A 21634-nucleotide genomic window follows, 5' to 3' on the forward strand; every position below is an offset into this window, starting at 1 on the left:
ATTTGGTCCATTAACAAATTTAACTATGAGAAAAGCACCAACTATTGTTATTTCCTACTAAAAGCTGCACTGCTGTTTAGAATTAGACTGTAGCACTTTGATTCATTTTATTTTGGGAGAGTTTGATACTGCAGCACCTAAAGGAATCCATGAATTTCCAATGTAGAGAAAGGCACATACTTTCCTCTGGGTCCTCACTGGCCAGGATGCTGCTGGAAAGATCCTGTACAGCAGATCGCGACTCAGCCGTAGAGTGATGAGGCCCCAGGCGACTGTCCCTCTGGGCTTCCCACTCTTCGCTGAAGCCACCATCATCACTCTCTGTCACAGGGTCTTGTGACTCACTTTCTGTGCCTTCAAGAAAAAGTGAACATCACAATTGTAATATTTAGAAAAATCTCTTAATACCTTTAAGAAAATTACATGGAAACAGTAATTACCTGTCATTGTAACTAGGTGGGTTAGCTGGCTCTTAAATCACAAATCACGGGTTATTTCAGGCCTGTTGGTTGCTTCCCCAACAGCTATTTCTCCCCTTTTTTTCCTGAGGGCAGAGTACTGATTTATTTGGGTTTCCACCTCCCACCCATGACTCCGGTGGTAAATCCCGTTCAGTCCAAGCTAAGTGTGGTCATCCTACAATTCCTCTTCCCAATGAAAGCTCTAAAGCTGTGGGGTTGGTACCAGCCAATGTGTGGTGAGGCAAAGTCTGCTGGAAATTTGGGGAAAAATTTTCTCACTCTTTGAGAGAGACTTAAGGAGACACAAACAGCCCCTTTCTTCCCCTGGATGTTGTGTCATCTGGATATGATGGCTGGCACTGCAGTTGTCATCTTGTGACCATGAGGAGCAGAGGGCTGAGGACCAAGCTCGTATCTCAGGAGAGCAGAGCAGGAAGACAGGAAGGAACTGGGGCCCCTGACAATCATCGAGTCATAAAATTAGCCAGCCGGGCAAATGCCTACACCTCAGGAGTTCTGGTCAGGTGAGAGAACATTTCTTCTGATCTTTGCAGCTGGAGCTGCTGGCACTCACTAATTGATGGCACTCACCACTGGCTTTAGTGACTAAGTTATAAAAGTAGACCACTATTGGGGGCTGGGAGGATGGGAAAGGAGGGAGTGAATTTTTTTATGGGCTAGTCATTTTGTTATAATGATTCGGTCTGACTGAAAATTGTGAGTATAACATGATTGTCTCAAGAACTTTCCATACATCAAAAATAATTAAAATACATAAGTGAAGTTGATAATACTCTTTTTTCTCATTTTTTTAAATAAAATTAATACATGTTCATATTTATTCATCTACCATGAATAAATGAAGCTTGCATACTTCAGGTCTTTCGCTTGCATGGACTTTTTTCTGAAAGGGGCTCTAGCAATTTTGTATTTTTAATTTGCATTGTTTTCTTAACCAGGTCTCCACAAAACCTGAATCTTCCCTGAGCTAGTTTATAAAATCATAAAAGTATACGATTTAGAAATAAAAACATCAGTCCCTGCTCTGCCCTACCCCTCCTCACTCCTGATCCTCACCCTACCTTCAACCCTTTCAGCTGTTTATTTTGGTATTTACCTCCATAATTAATTATAAATAGCACGCTCATAATGCTGTATCTTGATGTTTTTATCTTAGGTGCTCACTCGGGCAACCTGAGTTCTATTACTTTTTTCCTTTACAGACATCCCTCTTGGAATCCTACACCCCCTTGTTCCAAACTAACTTCTAGTTCCTATAACACATAGGTTTTCAACTGGGGGTAGCACCTCCCTTCCATGGGGTGTTTGGAAATAACTAGGATGGGGAGTTTTTGGTTATGGCAAACCTTGAAGCTACCCTTGGCATTTAGTGGGTGAGAGGCCAGGAATGCTAAACCATGTGAGGGGAGTCAGCACAATTAAGAACGCCCACCCGAAACACCAACCACACTCCCACTGAGGAGCTCTGCAGTTCATCCAGCTCCTCCTCACTTCAAGGCCCTTGCCCATGGTGCTTCCTCTTCTGGAAAGCTCTTCTTCCTCTCTTTGGCTGGCCATCTCCTGTTATCACTTCCTCAGGGAAGCCATCCTGGCTTTCCAGAATAAATGAAATTCTTCCACTATAAACTTTCATAGCAACTTACACTTCTCCTTTGTAGTGCTTCTCACAAACTGAATGAATTATTTGTTCAACATGCGTGTCTCCCCAAACAGGCTATAAACTCCACAGGAATAGGACCTCTCGTTCAGAGCTATATCCCCGGTGCCTAACAAATACTAGGCACACAGTTAGGTGCTCAATCAACATTTGTCAAAAGAATAAAATCTTGATGTACCCAAAAGACACTCATACTCACATATATATACATATATACTCACAGACAACTAATCTTTCAATTTTCTTTAGCTTAACAAGGTTAACAGAACAACCAGACCTGGAGCAACTGTTTCCTCTATTTCCCACTTCTCTACTAGGTCTACTGCTGGTCTAATGCCACCCTGTTTTGCTGCCTCGCTCACTGCAGAATGGGCCTAATAACTTTCGGTCCCAAATACGCAAATTCTAAGTTGAAAGCGTCCTCCTTGCAGTTACCCAAATGCTAAATCAGCAGTTTTCTTGGCTCTAGAAAACCTAAACTCTCCCTTTCCTGACAAACAGCAACTCAGTTAAGGCCCTTTTTTCTTCTCTGACCAACCTTTATTCCGCCTCTGTTTGTCAGCTTCCTCATAAGGTTAGTCCTTGTTTTTCTTAAAAAAAAAAAAAAAAAAAAAAAGGTTTCCTTTCTTTTTGACTATTGATATCGTGCTGTTATTCCTCAACTTTTCTAATTATAACTCCTCCTAACTTGTGTTTGCCTTAACATCTTCTGTAGTATCCACAAGTGGGCCTTTCAATCTCCCACCCTAGGTCATCATTCTTACCCTCCTCCAGAAAGTCATGTTCACCTGGAATATTTTATCTTCTCAACATAGACATTATCACAACTCAAATCAAATTATATTTCAGTTACTCTGGCCTTGTCAGACAAGAGGTTCTCATTTTTACATGTTTGAAGAGAGTGTTTATTCTACCTTTTTAAAATCATAGCCTCAACTTGAACCTTTCCATACTGGAATTAATAGTGTTTAATGGTAGAAATTCTTAACCTAGGGTGCCTTGGCTGATTGTTGGGTTTGGAGCATGTGAACTCAAATATTTATCTGTGTTTGCTAGGTATTACCACAGCTTCCAGGAGATTCTCAAAAGAAAGTGGTTAAAAAATCATTGCTTCATAACTCATAAGATGACAATGACCGTGAAAACCAGGAAATTACCAAATAAAAGCCACCTACTTTGTGCATTATAATTGGAGTTTTTGGATACCTTCCTTTGGGCTTCTGGGTCTCCTTCTGCCATATTCACCAACCATACCATTGTTGCTGTTGAGAAAGACAAAAGTCTAGGTAAGGACTGGAAACACAGAAGGAAAGCTCACGAATAGAGAGCAGGCTGTTATTTCTCCACACAAATCACCAATCTTCTTAATGTCACCATAAGAATCCCTAACAATCAGAAGCAAATGCATATTAAAAACTACTGGGATGGGGCTTCCCTGGTGGCGCAGTGCTTAAGAATCCACCTGCCAATGCAGGAGACACGGGTTCGAGCCCTGGTCCGGGAGGATCCCACATGCTGTGGAGCAACTAAGCCCGCACGCCACAGCTGCTGAAGCCTGCGCTCTACAGCCCACGAGCCACAGCTACTGAACCCGTGTGCCACAACTACTGAAGCCCACGCGCCTAGAGCCCATGCTCTGCAACAAGAGAAGCCACCTCAGTGAGAAGCCTGCGCACCGCAACGAAGAGTAGCCCCCTCTTGCCACAACCAGAGAAAGCCCGCGCACAGCAATGAAGACCCAACGCAGCCATAAATAAATAAATAAATAAATATTTTTTTTAAAAAAAAAAGAGAAAACTACAGGGACTTCCCTGGTGGCGCAGTAGTTAGAATCTGCCTGCCAATGTAGGGAACACGGGTTCCAGCCCTGGTCCGCGAAGATCCCACATGCCGCGGAGCAACTAAGCCTGTGCGCCACAACTTCTGAGCCTGTGCGCCTAGAGCCTTTGCTCCGCAATGAGAAGCCACCGAAATGAGAAGCCCGCGCACCGCAACGAAGAGCAGTCCCCACTCGCTGCAACTAGAGAAAGCTCGCGCACAGCAGCGAAGACCCAATGCAGCCAAAAATAAATAAATTAACTAACTTATTAAAAAAAAATAAAAACTACAAAAGGTTCTCTTTGATTTTGGCAGATAAAAGAAAAAATTCTGAAACTGGACATTTACTGTAGCTTTCAAACTGCAGCTGCTATAATACAACTGTTCATTGTTATTTATAATCCCTGAAAAGTAACCAGAAGGAAAATTGTTCAGGCCAGCAAGATTGCACTGAAACAACAGCTCGGCTAGTTGAATATCCTAAAATAGTGTGAATTCACTGGTGAAAATTACTTATTGGAACTGAATTAGAGGACAAACTGGGGCTCACAAAGAATCGGATGAATTACTATAATTTGAAAGATGCAAGGAATATGCTCCCTTCATGTTATGTCTCACTTCTGGGATTTTCAATAATGCTAAACTGTGTTATATACAGGGAATAAGAAAAAAAAAAGTTAAAAGCAATAAACATAAATGGATAGTCAACTGCCTTTTCTATGTCCCCTCCACAAAAATACATATATATCAATATATCTATATAGCTCTAGATATATACACACATCTTGTCACATTTTAATTAAGAGGCAATGTGAATACTTTAAAATGGTGCTTCTCTTACATACTGCAGATAGGATGAAACATGGCGGGGAATTTGGTAACATCTAACAAAACTACATGTACATTTACCCTCTGACCCAGCAATAACACTTTTGGAATTTATCCTGAAGATACACCAACAATAATACAAAAATACATACAAACATGTGCCATACAGGGTGACAGCAGAAACCAAGCCAGCAACAACCTGAGTCCAATCCAGTAATGGTAAGCAATTTTAAACAAGATACTTGGCATTTTCTGTGTTTCTCTGGCATTTTGTCACTGATTTTACAATTATATCCATTTTCCTAATACTCTAAGGCTTCTTGAATAGCTTATGAAAGAAATACATAACCAAAGAGGATAAAAATTCTGTAATAGCTGCATTTACTCATTCACCATAGCTTTGTAATTCAGAGGTCAGACAAGTTTCATTATATGATAACCCGACTAACTGATCAAAGTAAATATTAGCCAGGTTGGCGATTCACTGTAACTAAATCCAAACCCAATGAAGAGGAAATAGGGCAACCAACAGGGTTTACGAATTTCTGTAGTCTTCTTGGCATTGAAGGCAGCAGGTATTTATTTGATTTTCTTTCTTTATGCAAGTATAGAAAAATAAAGCTATAAACTCTTTTTTTTTTTTTTTTTTTTAGTTTGGATATCATTACTTTATTATAAAAGAAACACGGAAATTATTTACAGGATGAAAGATTTCAGAACTTCAGTGGCAGCTTCATGTGATGCCATTGGGGGAACGGGCAGCTTCACGTGATGCCATTTCAATAGTGACTTATTTTAGTCGACATATTTTCCAAGAATGTCACCATCTCTAAATAAGAAATAATCCTTGTCATCTAGAACTACTTTGGTGCCTCCATATTCTGGGAGAAGAACTTTATCTCCAACTTTCACACTAACTGGTTGAATCTCTCCACCCTTTCCTTTAGAGCCTGATCCAACAGCTACTACCATTGCTTGCAATACTTTTCCTTGCGATTTTTCTGGAAGCATAATGCCTCCTTTGGTTACAACTTCGGGTGCACTTCTTTCAACTAATACTCGGTCAAAGAGGGGAAGAAACTTTCTAAATGCCTGTCCTGCCATGACTCGGGTTGCCGCACTTCGTACTCTCGCTCTCTGGCCGCCGCAGCCGCCGCAAAGGAGAGATCCTCAGTCCGACCCCCCGGCCACGTGAACTCCTACAAACTCTTTTAACACTTAATATTAACCATGGAAATCAGGGGTCAGCAAACTTTTTCTGTAAAGGGCCAGATAGTAAATATTTGGGGCTTGTGGGTCAACATCTGGCCTCTGTCACATATTCTTCTTTGTTCTTTTCTTTTTCATTAACTCTTTAAAGATGTAAAAACCATTCTTAGCTTTCAGGCCTATACAAAAACAGGCCACGGGCCAGATTTGGCTATGGGCAGTAGTTTGCTAACCCCTGATGTAAATTATCGTGAGCAGAATATGTATTTGCTGAATGAATTAATATTACTAACATAATATCTAAAAAACCCACTTTCCAATCTTTCAACTTAACACCAAACATCTTAGATCAACAGAAAAATATGCAAATTAAAAATTAACAATCTAAAAACTTCCCAAACTGATATGAAATCAGAGAAAAACTTTACATAATGGTCAACCTCAAAGAAATGTTACCTTTGTTTTCTGAAAAGCTACCAAAGAGTAGGTGTACATTCTTCCTGTCCAAACAAGGGATAGGGAAAACAAACAAAAATGCTCACATGTTTCTTGAGGGTAAGACCCTTTTGCAAACTGAATACTCTTAACTGGGGAAGATACAAATGCATCAAAGGATTGTATTTTTAAAGAACAAATAACTGAGAGGACTGACTTAAAACTTTTCATATTCATGTTTATATCCATTTCAGGGGGAAAGAACTGATTAATATTGCTGCTTTTTATATATTCTACTTGAAAAAAAACCTGTCAAACTCAATGATTTATGAAATGCTCACTAAAGAGTCAGTATTTCATGAGAACAGATACTTTCTTGAACCTATTTCATCTACACAGGAGGTAAAGGTTTATGCTTATATTTTCCCATATTTGTGGAATTACTGCAAAAATATCTCAATATTGATTGTTATACAGACTTGAGTTTTTAAAAATATTATATACGAGATTTTTTAAAAACAGTAAATCCTTTTTCTGAGTATAAAATTAACATACATGCTTAATGTTGTGGCAGACTGAAAGATCCCTTCTTCTTCACCCCTCCTGCACCCACACTCTTGCCATGGCCTCGCTGAGATTGGAATGCAGTTTTCCTCTTCCTGACCAGGGGCTCAGCTATGTGACTTGCTTCAACCAATGGCACATGGACAGAGATGACAGTGTGCTGATACTGAGCCTAGGCCTTAACAGGCCTGCTGCCCTCTTGTTTCTCCAGATACAAACATCTTCAGCTAACCCACTGGCCCAAGGAGGACAGGGAACACATGGAGCAGAGGTACCACAGCCAAGTTTGATCAGCTGAGTCAACTGACCCACAGGTGCAGGAGTGATGGTGACTAATTATTATTTTTAAGGCATTAAGTTTTTGGGTTTTTTAAAATAAATTTATTCATTTATTTTTGGCTGCGTTGGGTCTTTGCTGCGTGTGGGCTTTCTCTAGTTGCGGCGAGCGGGGGCTATTCTTCGTTGCGGTGCTTGAGCTTCTCACTGCGGTGGCTTCTCTTGTTCCGGAGCACGGGCTCCAGGCATGCGGGCTACAGCAGTTGTGGTGCATGGGCTTAGTTGTTCCATGGCATGTGGGATCTTCCTGGACCAGGGCTCGAACCTGTGTCCCCTGCATTGGCAGGCAGATTCTTAACCACTGCGCCGCCAGGGAAGTCCCCTAAGGCATTACGTTTTGAGGTGGTTTGTTACACAGCCTTATCGTGGTACTAACAATAGATACAACGGTAGAACAATGTAAAATCCTAAAACTAAGAAAAAATTTAAAACTCACAATTCCTTCACTTTGACACCCACAATTAAAAAATATAGAGTACAACAGGGACTTCCCTGGTGGCACAGTGGTTAAGAATCCGCCTGCCAATGCATGGGACACAGGTTCGAGCCCTGGTCTGGGAAGATCCCACATGCCCTAGGAGCAACTAAGCCCGTGCACCACAACTACTGAGCCCGCGTGCCACAACTACTGAGCCTGCGTACCACAACTACTGAAGTCCACGCGCCTAGAGCCTGTGCTCTGCAACAAGAGAAACCACCACGATGAGAAGCCTGCGCACTGCAATGAAGAGTAGCCCCCGCTCGCTGCAACTAGAGAAAGCCCATGCACAGCAACAAAGACCCAATGCAGCCATAAATAAATAAATAAATTTATTTAAATTTTTTTAAAAAATTTTAAAAAAATGGGGCTTCCCTGGTGGTGCAGTGGTTGAGAATCTGCCTGCCAATGCAGGGGACACGGGTTCGAGCCCTGGTCTGGGAAGATCCCACATGCCACGGAGCAACTGGGCCCGTGAGCCACAATTACTGAGCCTGCGCGTCTGGAGCCTGTGCTCCGCAACAAAAGAGGCTGCGATAGTGAGAGGCCCGCGCACCGCGATGAAGAGCAGCCCCCGCTTGCTGCAACTAGAGAAAGCCTTCGCACAGAAACGAAGACCCAACACAGCCATAAATAAATAAATAAATAAATAAAAGAAAACAAAAAAAACTCTTAAAAAAAATTTTAAAAAAATATAGAGTACAACATTAAAAATCTACAAGTAGAGAAAAATATAAGGAAAAATGCAAAAGTTGTCTCAGTCTCTAAATCGCACTTCCCAGAGGTAAACACTAGTAGTATACTATCAGTTTTTTTGTTTTTTTCTATTGGAGTATAGTTGCTTTACAATATTGTGTTAGTTTCTACTGTACAGCAAAGTGAATCAGCTATACGTATACATATATCCCCTCTGTTTTGGATTTCCTTCTCATTTAGGTCACCACAGAGCACCGAGTAGAGTTCCCTATGCTATACAGTAGGTTCTCATTAGTTATCTATTTTATACATAGTATCAATAGTGTATATATGTCAATCCCAATCTCCCAATTCATCCCACCCCCACCGCTTCCCCCTTGGTATCCATAGTTTGTTCTCTACGTCTGTGTCTCTATTTCTGCTTTGCAAATAAGATCACCTATACCATTTTTCTAGATTCCACATATATGTGTTAATATACGATATTTGTTTTTCTCTTTCTGACTTACTTTACTCTGTATGACAGTCTCTTTGTAGAGACATGGATGGACCTAGAGACTATCAGTTTTGAAATGTGTCACTGGGATTTTATATATATACACACACATCCATACATATACAGGTCCTTTCCCCTACTCCTTCCACAGGATATTGAATGTATTGTTTTAAATCTTGCTTTTTGTATTTAATATATAATCTTTGACATTTACAAAAAACAATCAGAAATATATAGAGCTATTTCATTCTTTTAAGTGGCTGCACAACTATCCATTGTATGAATGTACTGTAATTATTTGAAAGTGTCCCTTTTTGATGGACACTTAGGTTATTTCCATTTACTTCTTAATATAAGCACTGCTTCAGTGAACATCCTTCTATACTTTTACAAGTATATTCATTACTCTAAATTCCTAGCATTCACTATTAACATTTGGTGTAACATTCTGTATACACAAATATAAAATATATGAATAGTAGATTTTCATTTCCAGGAATAACACAGAAGAAGCTCACACGCAAATGCTCATTAAGAGGAATATGTTGATGCTCAAAACTTCGTCTGTTCTCTTCGGCCAAAAACACCATAAACACATGATAATAAATTTATATGGGAAAAAAGTAAGAGAAAGACCCTTGCATTTCAGACACTGGGTGCTCTAAAGCTTTACCAGACTTCTCCAGCTACAAGCACAATCCCCACCTTCTCCACTTCCCACAAAGGACCTAACAGCAAGTTCACAAGAAAGACTGAGGTGAACTAACACGTGCTCCCAACTTGACCTCTCTCTACGTTCCACTATCTTCTGCTTTTCTGTCTTTTCCTTCCTTCTGGGTCTTTCACTATTGTCATCTAATTCCTCTTACTGAACTCTTAGAGCTATTTCTACCTGCTTCGTTTATTACTTTGCTCCAGTAATTACTTCTTCTTGCTGGTCTCTTCAAAGCCTTTCTCCACTGGCTCCTTTCCCTCAACCTTCTCTCTCCTGGAACCATCTTTCCTCAAACCTGTTCTCTTCTCCAGTCACCACTGCTCTGCCTGTGAACTAGTAGGTGATACTTACCTCTCCTTCTTCATCACCCAGTCTCTGTTCACTGTATCACCTCCACTGCCAGTGTCAGCAAAACCCAGACAGACACACACAGACACACACACACACTGATGCACACTTTCCGCCCTTTGGAATACTGCTTCTGGTCCTATCATTCTACTGAAATTGCTCTCTTAAATGTCACTAAAGATGTCTAAAGCACCAAATTCTATATGGTTTACTTAGTCCTCATCAGCCTTCACTTCTTTTTTTTTTTTTTTTAAAGTATTTTTTTAAATATTTTATTTATTTATTTATTTATTTATGGCTGTGTTGGGTCTTGGTTTCTGTGTGAGGGCTTTCTCCAGTTGCGGCAAGTGGGGGCCATTCTTCATCGCGGTGCGCGGGCCTCTCACTATCGCGGCCTCTCTTGTTGCGGAGCACAGGCTCCAGACGCGCAGGCTCAGTAATTGTGGCTCACGGGCCCAGTCGCTCTGCGGCATGTGGGATCTTCCCAGACGAGGGCTCGAACCCGTGTCCCCTGCATTGGCAGGCAGATTCTCAACCACTGCGCCACCAGGGAAGCCCATCCTTCACTTCTTTATAGCATCTGACATTCTCTCCTTCTTGAAACTGCTTTTTCAATAACTCAACAGAAAAATAGGCCAAAAGTCCACAAGGATATATATCACACTGATAATACTGGTAAGTAACTGCTTGGTAAAGTATTAAGATTGGGGATGACAGTTATAATGAAATTTAACTTTATCTGTAATTCAAAAATTTTTTCAATGATAAAGTATTAACGTATTACTTGTATAATTAAAAATTAATTCTAAAAATATGGAAAAATACAATACCAAGCCAGTCATAAAACAAGAAATTTAAATATGCAGCTAAAAAATACATTAAAAAGTCCAAATAATCATTAATAGTTATTAATTACTATTAACTAACAGTTATTAATTACTATTAACTAATAGTTATTAGTTGATTACTATTAACTAATAGTTATTAGTCAATAAGCCAAGATGAAAACTAAAACAAGATGTTTTTTGTCTATTAGTTTCCCATACACATATACAAACAAGTGATAATGAAGGTTTTAGGAAATTAGGACCTTCACACTACTGAAGGGACTATAAATTGGTATAGCCTTTTGAGGAGGCAATCTGGCAGTATCTATCAAAATTTAAAGGCACACATCCTTTGACTTAGCAATTCCATTTCTATGAATGTACCTGTACAACAATATTCACAAATTCATAAATGTTCTCTGCAAGCACTGTTTGTAATGGGAAATGATCAATAAAGATACCCTTTATTTAATATCTATATAAGAGAAAACTATTCAGACATTTCACGTACTGATATGAAAAAACAGTCGTGCTACTGCTAAGTGAAAAATGTTGGTTTTCCCAATTTTCTGATATATTCTTATGTTCCCTTTACTATTCTCTCTTCATTTCTCACTCTCTAAACATAGTAGTTGACAAAGATCTACTCCTGGTGTCCTCTTCTCTTCTCCTTTGATTTGAATCACTCATCCACTCCCACAGCTGCAACTGTCACCTCCATGCTGATGTTCTTCAATTCTGCATCTCTATTATCAACCTTTTCCTTTGCACTGGTACTTCATTTCTAAACTCCTGCTGGAAATTTCTACCTGGATGGCTCACAGGTCCTGCCAAGAAAATTAGATATGGGCTACAGGCAACACTACACAGATTTCTCAAATAAGAAAAACCTCTCTTCTTTATCATCCTTCCTTTAAGCTTTAAACTTCTCACTCATCACTAAGAACGACTGAAACTGCCTCCAAAAGCTCTCATCAAGGCCTTTCCCTTGACTGCCATTACCTATCCCATAATTCAGACTCTCATTACTTTCCACCTAGATCATGGCAATATCTGCTTAGTTATGCTTCCCGTTCTCACTCCCTCCCATTCATCTTACACAATGCTGCAAGCTTACAAAGGCACAGCTCTGATCACATTACTCTTCTGTTAAGAACCTTCTATGATTCCCAAGTGATCATGAATAGAATACAGAGATCTAAACCAGTCCCTCAAAGCTACCCTTGATCTTGCCCTATGTGCCTTTCCAAACCCATCTCCTAGTACTCTCCCTATTTTGTACTCCATGTTCTAGTCAACTGGAACACTTGAAATTTGAAAAAGATGCCCCACACTTATGCCTCCAAGCCATTCTTTGTGACAAGCCCACTTTTTTTTTTTTTTATATTTATTTGGCTGCATTGGGTCTTCGTTGCTGCGCAGGCTTCAGTAGTTGTGGCACGCAGGCTCAGTAGTTGTGGCACACGGGCTTAGTTGCTCCATGGCGTGTGGGATCTCCCCAGACCAGGGATCGAACCCGTGTCCCTTGCACCGGCAGGTGGATTCTTAACCACTGCGCCACCAGGGACATCCCCAAGCCCACTTTTGGAATTGACCCTTCCATCTGTGCTTGCTGAAATCCTACCCACGCTTTGAAGGTTCAATCCAAATGCTGTCTCTTCCATGAAGCCTTTCCCTGATTCCCCATTTAGATTTTCCCTGTTTTGAGCTTTTTCTGCACTTTGCGTTCCTTCTGAATAACCTGATAACAGTCTGCCTCGAATGTTGTTTATATACTTGTCTTATCTCACTTCTAAATTGTAAGCAAGGGAATTCCCTGGCGGTCCAGTGGTTACGACTCTGAGTTTTCACTGCTGAGGGCTCGGGTTCGATTCCTGGTCGGGGAAATAAGATCTCACGTGCCGTGCAGCACGGCCAAAAAAAAAAAAAATGTAAGCAAATGCACTCTGAGGGAAAGCAAAGTATCTTAATCATCTTTTTTTTTTTTTTAATTTAGTTTTTGGCCATGCCACGGCAGGTGGGATCTTAGTTCCCCGATCAGGCCCCCTGCACTGGAAGCATGGAGTCTTAACCACTGGACCGCTAGGGAAGTCCCTCTTAATCATCTTTATATCCTCCACAGTGCTCTGTGGGAGCAGATCAGGTCAATGATGAATAAATATTTACTGAATGATTAGGAAGAGTATGACTCTAAAACCAAAAAAAGGGCAAACACATTCTGAAGGAAAAGTACAATTCTTTCAACATGCTAGTGCAAGATCCACCTACAATATATGTATATAACGAGTACTCAGTAGTTCTTGATTAATAAGATTTTAAATGAGAATACTGGCTCCTCAGTCTCTAAATATTTCTTCTATCTCCACACATACTGAAAACTCTCTTGAACCAATGTCAGGCAGAAGATAATAACTTGCAAGGAAACAGATCTGCAGCAGTTCCATCAATGCTATGCATTTAAGGTGAGAAAAAGTACCATGATAATGACCATAATTACATGTGTTTGAATCTCTGTAAATTCTAAGCTGTTCACTAACTTAACATCATTCTGAAATACTTACAAGAGTAAATAAGAGCCGGAAAGAGAGTTTCATTTCTCTCCTGAGCTGTTTCAACCAGCATACGAAGTGGGCCTTTTGGACACAAAACAGCCACTAAATCTAGAAAAAGAAAAATAGAAAAGACATCTGAAAAATGTATTGGCTAAACTTGTAAATGGGTGTGTGAGGGAGGAATTAACCAATTGAAAAGGTTTAATTTTTTTTACACAGAAAGATGTTGAATGAATATGAAATAAACAGCAGGTAAGCTGATGGGGGAGGTGGATGGAGACAATCTAAACAAAATACACAAAACCACACAGAGACCTGTGCAAACTTCATTTTGGTTTGACTGCTATTTGGTTAGTTTACAGTGTATCATTGTTGGGTTCTAGGAATAAGTCTTCCCAGTTTGAAGAAAAGAGGCAGAAATAATGACAAGACAGAATTATTCTAGAGCAGTTGTCAATTTCCAAAGCAGAAACAAGGACAAGCCATTTCCAAACAAAACATACCTATGAGCCACAAACTGAAGGGTTACTTTAGGAGGGATTTAATAGAGGAGATTTGACTGAACTTTTCAAAATATGAAGAACAGAGTAGAAGAGATTCATCTTCTCTCCTTTTTGAAAACAGTATATGTACTATTTAGGGATACTTGAAATAAGAGGGCAGTAAATTTAAACAAAACAAAATAACTAATAAACCTCTGCATGAGTTAAGGATTTCTTTAGTTCTCCTGTCAAAAGCACTTCACAAATATTTAGGTCTCAGAATACATGTGGTGCTGAAAAGTGTCTTATTTTATGAAAACAGCAACTCGGAGGAGGAAGCAATATGCATAAATTATTCTTGATTCTACCGCCATCTCTCTCCAAAAACTGCAGTTTTTCTTACATTTGCTATGTCGTGAAAATTCAGAGCATAGAAATACAGAAAATAATTTCAAACATTTAATAATGTGAAACAGATATAGGTAAATTTGTAAAGGAAGATTTGATAGCTTGTGTTGACATTACTATCATTCAGATGCATTAAAGTAAAAAACCTCACACCTGCAAGTGGTCATGTCTTCTTGTACACTACTACTACTACTACTACTACAATAAAACACACACACACACACATGCACACACACACACACAGAAATCTCTACTCTCACTGCTTCCATTTTGATTTGTTTGGGAAGAGAAAAGGGGAATTTGCCATGCTCTGAAATAATGAGATTTCTAACCTGTTTCAACCTGCGATGTCCTGTAACTATCTTGGTTTTACGACACACTACTCCTTATAGAATTGTTAAATGATAAACCCTTATTTTTTAGAGCAATTAAAGTGAATTAAAATTAATTTTGTTTTGAAATTCTTAGAACAATCTTTGTGACATCTTGAGATCTTATGGAAATGGAGTTAAGAATCATTACTCTAAATACTGGACACAGAAGTCTTTTATTTTGAAGGAACTCAAAGGTCTGTGGAGATAATTTGTATATGTATGGAAGAAACAGAGGGTTGATAGGAGAAACAGTGTAATGTAGCAGAAAGAATATGGGACTTAGGACTCATATTCTAGATCAAATGATGTTAAGCTTGGGCAAATACTTTACCTCTACAAGCTTCAGGTTCTTAGCAGTAAAAGAATAACTGCCTTGCTTACTTCACAGTATTATATATTTTAAAGAAACAGCTAATATTTACTGATAAATACCGTTATACGTGTGTACTGTACATATTACTTTAATCTTCATAATAACTAAGACTCGGGGGTTGAGTAATGTGTCTGTGGCCACATACCCAATAAATGATAGGAGCAGAAGAGTCTGGATTTGAACCCAGGCAGTCTGTGTCCAGAGCTGGCTTTTTTTTTTTTTTTAATATCAAAAATGGAATCAGACTCTTTATTATGATTCAACCCTGATGTTTCATTTAATCAAGTTTTAACTTGCTCTAGTATGTCATAATGGTGCCTTGTGAGCCCTGTAGCGTGAGACTTGTATGGTGGTGAAAGTTCCACTGCACACCTTGTTCAAGAGCCCAGCATTGTATATTTAGAAGTGAAATAGTCACTATAACACTATCTGGAACTCCCAAGTGGATAAAGTGAGGAGGCCTGTATTGTGGGTTTAATACGTACTGAGACATGTATAACTTTGATTTCTATTTTTGGTATCTGTGAGGCAAGAGATTCTCAGTTATTTCCCCTAAAGAGGGAAACCTTGGATAAGTAATTGCTGTTGCTACCACTGGCAGAACCAGGTGGCTAGACCACTTGCAATGTCCCAAGGGTCTGTAAAAATGCACAGATGGAGCCAACTGTTGGCCAGATTAAGACGACTGCCCAAAGTTCAGCTAATTTTGCTGACCCTTGGATCCCATTCTTTGATCAAGGATGCCTGGATTAAGCAATGAAAAGCAGAGCTCTCCAGTGAGCTCCTTCACATGTAGTTTTGATGCTGTCCATAAAGTGTACAAACTCCCACTGCTGTTTGTTCACTCATTTGATCCCAAAGGGCTCCCGTGGTAGCCAGGGGTCCAAGAGAGGGGTGACCTCCTCTAGCACCTTGTCAACTGGCAAGGGACTGAGGAAAGAAGAGGCCACCCTCTCCTATAGGTGAGATATTCCACGGGGCCCAGACTCAGCGCTATCATATGGCTAACATTTCTGTCTTAGCAAGGAGGCCCTGGTGGCTGTGCTGAGCTGTCTCCACGATATGGAGATAAGGAGCAGATGGATTCGGAGCTTCACAGGTTCAGGGCCTGTGAAAACCTGTTTCCAGGAGAGCTCGGTATGTAGTCAGAAATGGCCATTCTAAACGTGTACAGCATGGGACTGAAAAGGGTAGTTTCTCACACCAGAGATTCGTGGGCAACTTATGATCATAGTGTGTGATCCAGAGATTTCAGGAGGTATGAGAAGAGGTTGCTAAAGCCTCTACAGTGAATGATTCTCTGGGGCGGGAGAAGGGACACTAACGGAAGTAACTACTGTATTACAATTTGGACAGATTCTAGAACCTTATGTTGTAGGAGGTCCCCATTCAAGGTGGGCCAATTTGTAACAGTATAAATAGGCTTAAGTAAAATTTGTAAATGAAGAGTATATTGCCTCCCAGATCCGCAAAGGGCCTAAAACATAGTGGGCTTGTTTTAACATCGTGGGCGCAGAGAGGGTCAGCTGCTATTTCTTGACAGTGCCAGAGATGCAGAAGCCCTCAGCTTACCAAGTAACTTTCAGGAATTTAACTGGGGTGGCAGAGCCTTGTACTATGTACAGGGAAATGCCACCTCCCTTTTGAGCTCTATTGTGAATATCTGTATGTCCTCACCAAGTAGGTCCAGTGAATTTATTCAGAGGATGATATCATCAGTGTAATGTTATATCTGTGCTCTTGGACAAAGGTGGATGTGGTTAAGATCCAGCCTGCAAAGATTTTGTGCAACAGTAGTAGGGCTGCTAAAGTACCCGAGTCGCTTGGTAAAGATATAATGTGTCCCTTTGAAGGAGAAGGCAAACTGTGGCTGTCGAAAAAGGCATGGAACAGAAGAACATATTGGTAAAATCTCTGACTGCAAAGTATTAACCAGCTGCTGACTGGACGGAGCGCAGAACTGGCATTCTTGATCGCAGCTGTGCAATGAAAAGATGAGTACTTTGCAAACCATCAAATACTATACAACCTAAGGTCACTATGAAAAGTCTGTCGCAAAGAGTATATGACTTCTCCAGTTCTGTGACTGACTGCTCAAATATGAGAACAGAGCCAATCCAATTCTATTTCCACAGACGTTTTATTCATCAATCAAGGGGGAATGGTGAGGTTTTCTACTACAGGTCACCTGACATTTTAATAAGCATTTGAATAGGGACGAAAGAACACTGCAGTTATCATACAGAGACCACAAATTGACCTCTGAAAACGGATCTCTTTTTGGCTTTTATGCAAAGTGAGAGTTACAGAGTTCACATCTTGGTTATTCACGGCTAAGGTATATTCTGACTTTTCAGGACCCATGTCACATGGGTTGCTAATAAATTTGAAGCTCACACTGCCCAAATAAGTTTTATCTTTAAAAGAGTAATTCTACCCAAGTTGCCTTATAAAAAGTAGTTAACTTAATTTTTATATTAAAAATTAGTTGAGCACTTTATGTGTGTCAAGCACTCTGCTAGTGCTTTCCAACAAGTATTCTGAGAAGCATTATTCCCATTTTCCAAATGAGGAAACTGAAGCTCGAAGGGCCCGAATCACCTTCATAAAGTCACGAAGGCTATCAGTGGTAGCGATGGGATTTGAATCTAAGTCTTAGGACAAGCAGTCTATGGATCCTTCCACTAACTCATCAGTGAGTTACACTGGGGGGATTAATAAAAGTTTTAAAGAACTTAACCTCAAAAAGTTTGAAATCTTTATATGACAGATAGTAGAGTTAACTGATTATTTACTGAAAAGCTATGGGACATTACTGTTGTCATTTTCCCTAAGTCAAGACAACTAGAAGAGGAAGGAAAACACACCAGGAGGTATTTCTGTGATGAACAAAATGTCAGTCTTGGGTTTTACCATATACTGAAATCACAGCCAAGATGAGCCACGCGGTCCATTCTGGGAGGTACTTGATAAATACCAGGGCCATGAGGGCACTGATCATAATGAGATATGCCTGCTGGAGTCTCAGTGGACCTTTCCAGTGAATGGCAATCATTCCCACCACACCAAAATTCCAGATCAGGAGTGCAACTGTAATGTAGTCCATGGCAACATTATAGGTTTTAAACACTTCCCTGAAAAAAATTAAACAGATTTCTAAAAAGATTTGCATACAATAAGTTTCACCAAAACATTTTTTAGAACTATGGTTCTAACATATTCATTAGATATTCATATCCCAGCTTCACACTTTTACCATATCTTTCTTTAAATTAATGCACTTTTTTCCTCAAGTTGAGCTTATTTTAACAGAAAACTCTGTATCAGTCATATAAATGGGAAACCAGTATCACAGGCCACAGTTGTAAAGTACAAAAACTAAAAAAAAGGCCATACAACACCTAAAATGCTATTCTATACTTTGGGAAACACTTGTTTGAAGTATCTGAAATTGGAAAAAATTAAACATGCAAAATGAATTTTAGAGCTTAGGACATATGGTGTTATTTTCATAAAATTTAGTGCAGCCATTAAATATATATATGTTTTATACACATACACACAAACATGGGATATAGGCATGATATATTGTTGCCTGAAAAAAAAATATGATCTCATTTACATGAAATAGTGTGTGAGAAGAGAGAGCAAGAGATCGATGTAGTAATTCCTGAAAAGATGCAGGACTTATCTTTAGATGATGGGAGTCTGGAATTTTTAAAACTTTTCTTCTTTTCTTTCTTTCTTTTTTTTTTTCCACAAGGAATGAATGAATGAATTTTTATAATGAAGAAAATAGTATTTTAATTTTGGGAGGGGGAATTCCATCTTAAAATAAAGAGATACAAATATAGAAGATGGGTAACTGAGGAGAAAGAAAGCACTTGTTTATTTAAGCACAAACTTTGGATTCTGCAGACTATCCAGAAAGGTGATCTTTCCATTTTGAAATTTCAAAATAAATGTTAAATTTCTGGATGATGTAGCTATTCGTATTAAGCATTTCAGATATCCCAGCACTCAAAACAAAAAAAACCGAAAACTCCAAACTATTGTTATCTTTGGCTAGGTAATACATGCCTAAAATGTAAAATTCCCAACATATACTGTGAAAAGTTTCCCCCAAACCTTGTCTCCTTCTCCAAAGGAAAGCACTATTATTAACTTCATATGCATCCTTCCAGAGAGTGTCCATACATGTCATAAATATACCTCTTTACTGGACACAAATGATAGCATACACATTGTTCTAAACCAGGTTTTTTTCTCTTAACGATATTCCTGGAGAACTTTCCACATTAGTATACTTGAGTACTTCATTCTTTTCAATGGCTTTATTGTATGGATGTACCATAATTTATTTAACCAGTTTTCTATTGATGGATACTTAGACTGATTCCATTCTTTTGCTATCAGAAACAATGCTGCAATGATTATCCCTACAGATTACTAGGTTCAGGACATATTCATATAAAACTTTAATTGATATGCCAAACTGCTCTTAATCAAAGTTTTACACCAATGTGTGCATGTTTATTTTCCTGCAAACTTGCCAAATTAGAACATTTATTAAACTATTTGATCCTTGTTAACCTAATGTACAGCTTTAATTAGCATTAATTTTATAAGGAGGGTGTGCATATTTTCATATATTTAAAAGTAACTTGTCTTTCTCTTTCTGTTGACTATTTTTTCATATCCTTCGCCCATTTTTTTTCTGTTAGGTTGCTGTTGATCTTATTGCCATGTAGAGGTTTATATATAAAGTAAATTAGCCTTTGTCTATAAAATGAGTTGAAAACACACTTAGCAGTTGGTCATTCATCTTCTGATTTTTTTCATGGTGTGGCTGGTTGGCTTGTTTTTTGGGTTTTTTGGTTTTGTGTGAATGTGTGTGTGTGTGTGTGTGTGTGTGTATATATATATATATATATATGTATATATTTATATATAAAACATTAGATTTAAGGAAGGACCTTTTAAGTTATATAATTAAAAAAATATATATATATACTTAAATTCCCCATCCCCCATGGTTTTCTCTAGTCCTTTTATGGTTTTACTTTCATATTTAAATTTTTAATCCATTGGAATTTATCCTGGTATAGATATAAAGAAGAAATTCAAATTTTTCTCTGGATGACTACCCAATTATCTCAACACCAATTACTAAATAATCCATTTACAGCCTACTGATTCTATACTACCTGTATCATAAATTAAATTCCTTTATATATTTGAGCATTTTTTTTTTAGTCCTTCTAATCTTTTCTACTAATTATCTATTTATAGTGCAGGTGTCACTATTTTAATTATTATAGTTTTATAATTTTGTTTTTTTTTGTTTTTTTAAAAAAATTATTTATTTATGTATTTATTTTTGGTTGTGTTGGCTCTTCGTTGCTGCGCATGGGCTTTCTCTAGTTGCGGCGAGCGGGGGCTACTCTTCGTTGCAGTGCGCGGGCTTCTCATTGCGGTGGCTTCTCTTGTTGCAGAGCACGGGCTCTAGGCGCACGGGCTTAGTTGCTCCACGGCATGTGGGATCTTCCCGGACCAGGGCTCGAACCCATGTCCCCTGCATTGGCAGGAGGATTCTTAACCACTGCACCACCAGGGAAGTCCCTAGTTTTATAATTTTGTATCAGGTAAGGAGTAGTATTCCTCAGTTTTCTTCTTTTTTACGATTCTTTGGGGTACCTTCACTTATTTATTTTTTCAAATAAATTTTAAAATTATCTTGTCCAGATTAAAAATAAATCTTATTTGTATTTTTATTGGGCTTATATTAAAATTTAAAATAAACTTAGAGAGAACTGACATCTTTATGATGATATTCTTTCTATGTAACCTGGTATAATTTTCCATTTCTTTAAGTCTTCTTTTTAAGCCCTGAAGAGGCATTTTAAAATTTCTGTATTTTATTTATTTATTTATTTTTAAAAGTTTGGCCACGCCGCATGGCTTGCAGGATCTCAGTTCCCTGACCAGGGATTGAATCTGGGTGACAGCAGTGAAGGCACCAAATCCTAACCTTTAAACCACCAGGGAACTCCCTAAAATTTCTTAATAATAGAGCTTAAACAATTACTGTTTAATCCTAGATATTTTCTCTTTCTTGCTGCTCTCATAAATGGGATTTTTTTCTTTTCATTATGTTTTCTAACTAGTTGTTTACATGATGGCTATTGATTTATGTTAATTAATTTTGTATGCAGTTGCCTTAACAAATTTACTTAGTGATTCTAATTGTTTTTTTGGTTAATTCTGAAACCAAGTAAACAATCATTTTATCTCTAATTACTGATGATTTAACCTTCTCTTCCAAATTGTGCAGCTCTTATTTCTTTGTCTTATTTAATTGCGTTCACTAGTCCCTCCAGAGCAACTATTGACAACAATAGTGATAAAGGAAATCCTCATCTTGTCCTAACAGTAACAGGTGTGCTTCTGAAGTTTTCCTAAGAGGATGATACCAATCTTTAGAATAAGATTCATATATTTTATCATGTTAGAGAACTAATCATCTGTTTTATTATGGAATTTGACCAAGGACAAG

The 21634-nt window shown here is 38.7% G+C and overlaps 1 protein-coding gene and 1 pseudogene across 8 annotated transcripts in view; both read right to left on the reverse strand.

Annotated features, from left to right (window-relative positions):
* Window positions 1-21634, reverse strand: part of PSEN1 (presenilin 1) — an 89166-nt gene that overhangs the window by 15071 nt on the left and 52461 nt on the right. For all 7 annotated transcript variants that reach the window (XM_082383949.1, XM_082383947.1, XM_082383951.1 and 4 more), the window contains 4 exons: window positions 17992-18212; window positions 13451-13549; window positions 3315-3401; window positions 181-354 (listed from right to left, as the gene is read on the reverse strand). In XM_082383949.1, coding sequence (XP_082240075.1) covers window positions 181-354; window positions 3315-3401; window positions 13451-13549; window positions 17992-18212 — 581 coding nt within the window. The remainder of the gene's footprint in view (window positions 1-180; window positions 355-3314; window positions 3402-13450; window positions 13550-17991; window positions 18213-21634) is intronic.
* On the reverse strand, window positions 5435-5993 carry LOC309625030 (10 kDa heat shock protein, mitochondrial pseudogene; annotated as a pseudogene). Its single transcript has one exon. The product of its transcript is annotated as a 10 kDa heat shock protein, mitochondrial pseudogene (transcript).

This window comes from Balaenoptera borealis (genome assembly GCF_965194805.1).
Source record: "Balaenoptera borealis genome assembly, chromosome: 3".
Classification (NCBI taxonomy): domain Eukaryota; kingdom Metazoa; phylum Chordata; class Mammalia; order Artiodactyla; family Balaenopteridae; genus Balaenoptera; species Balaenoptera borealis.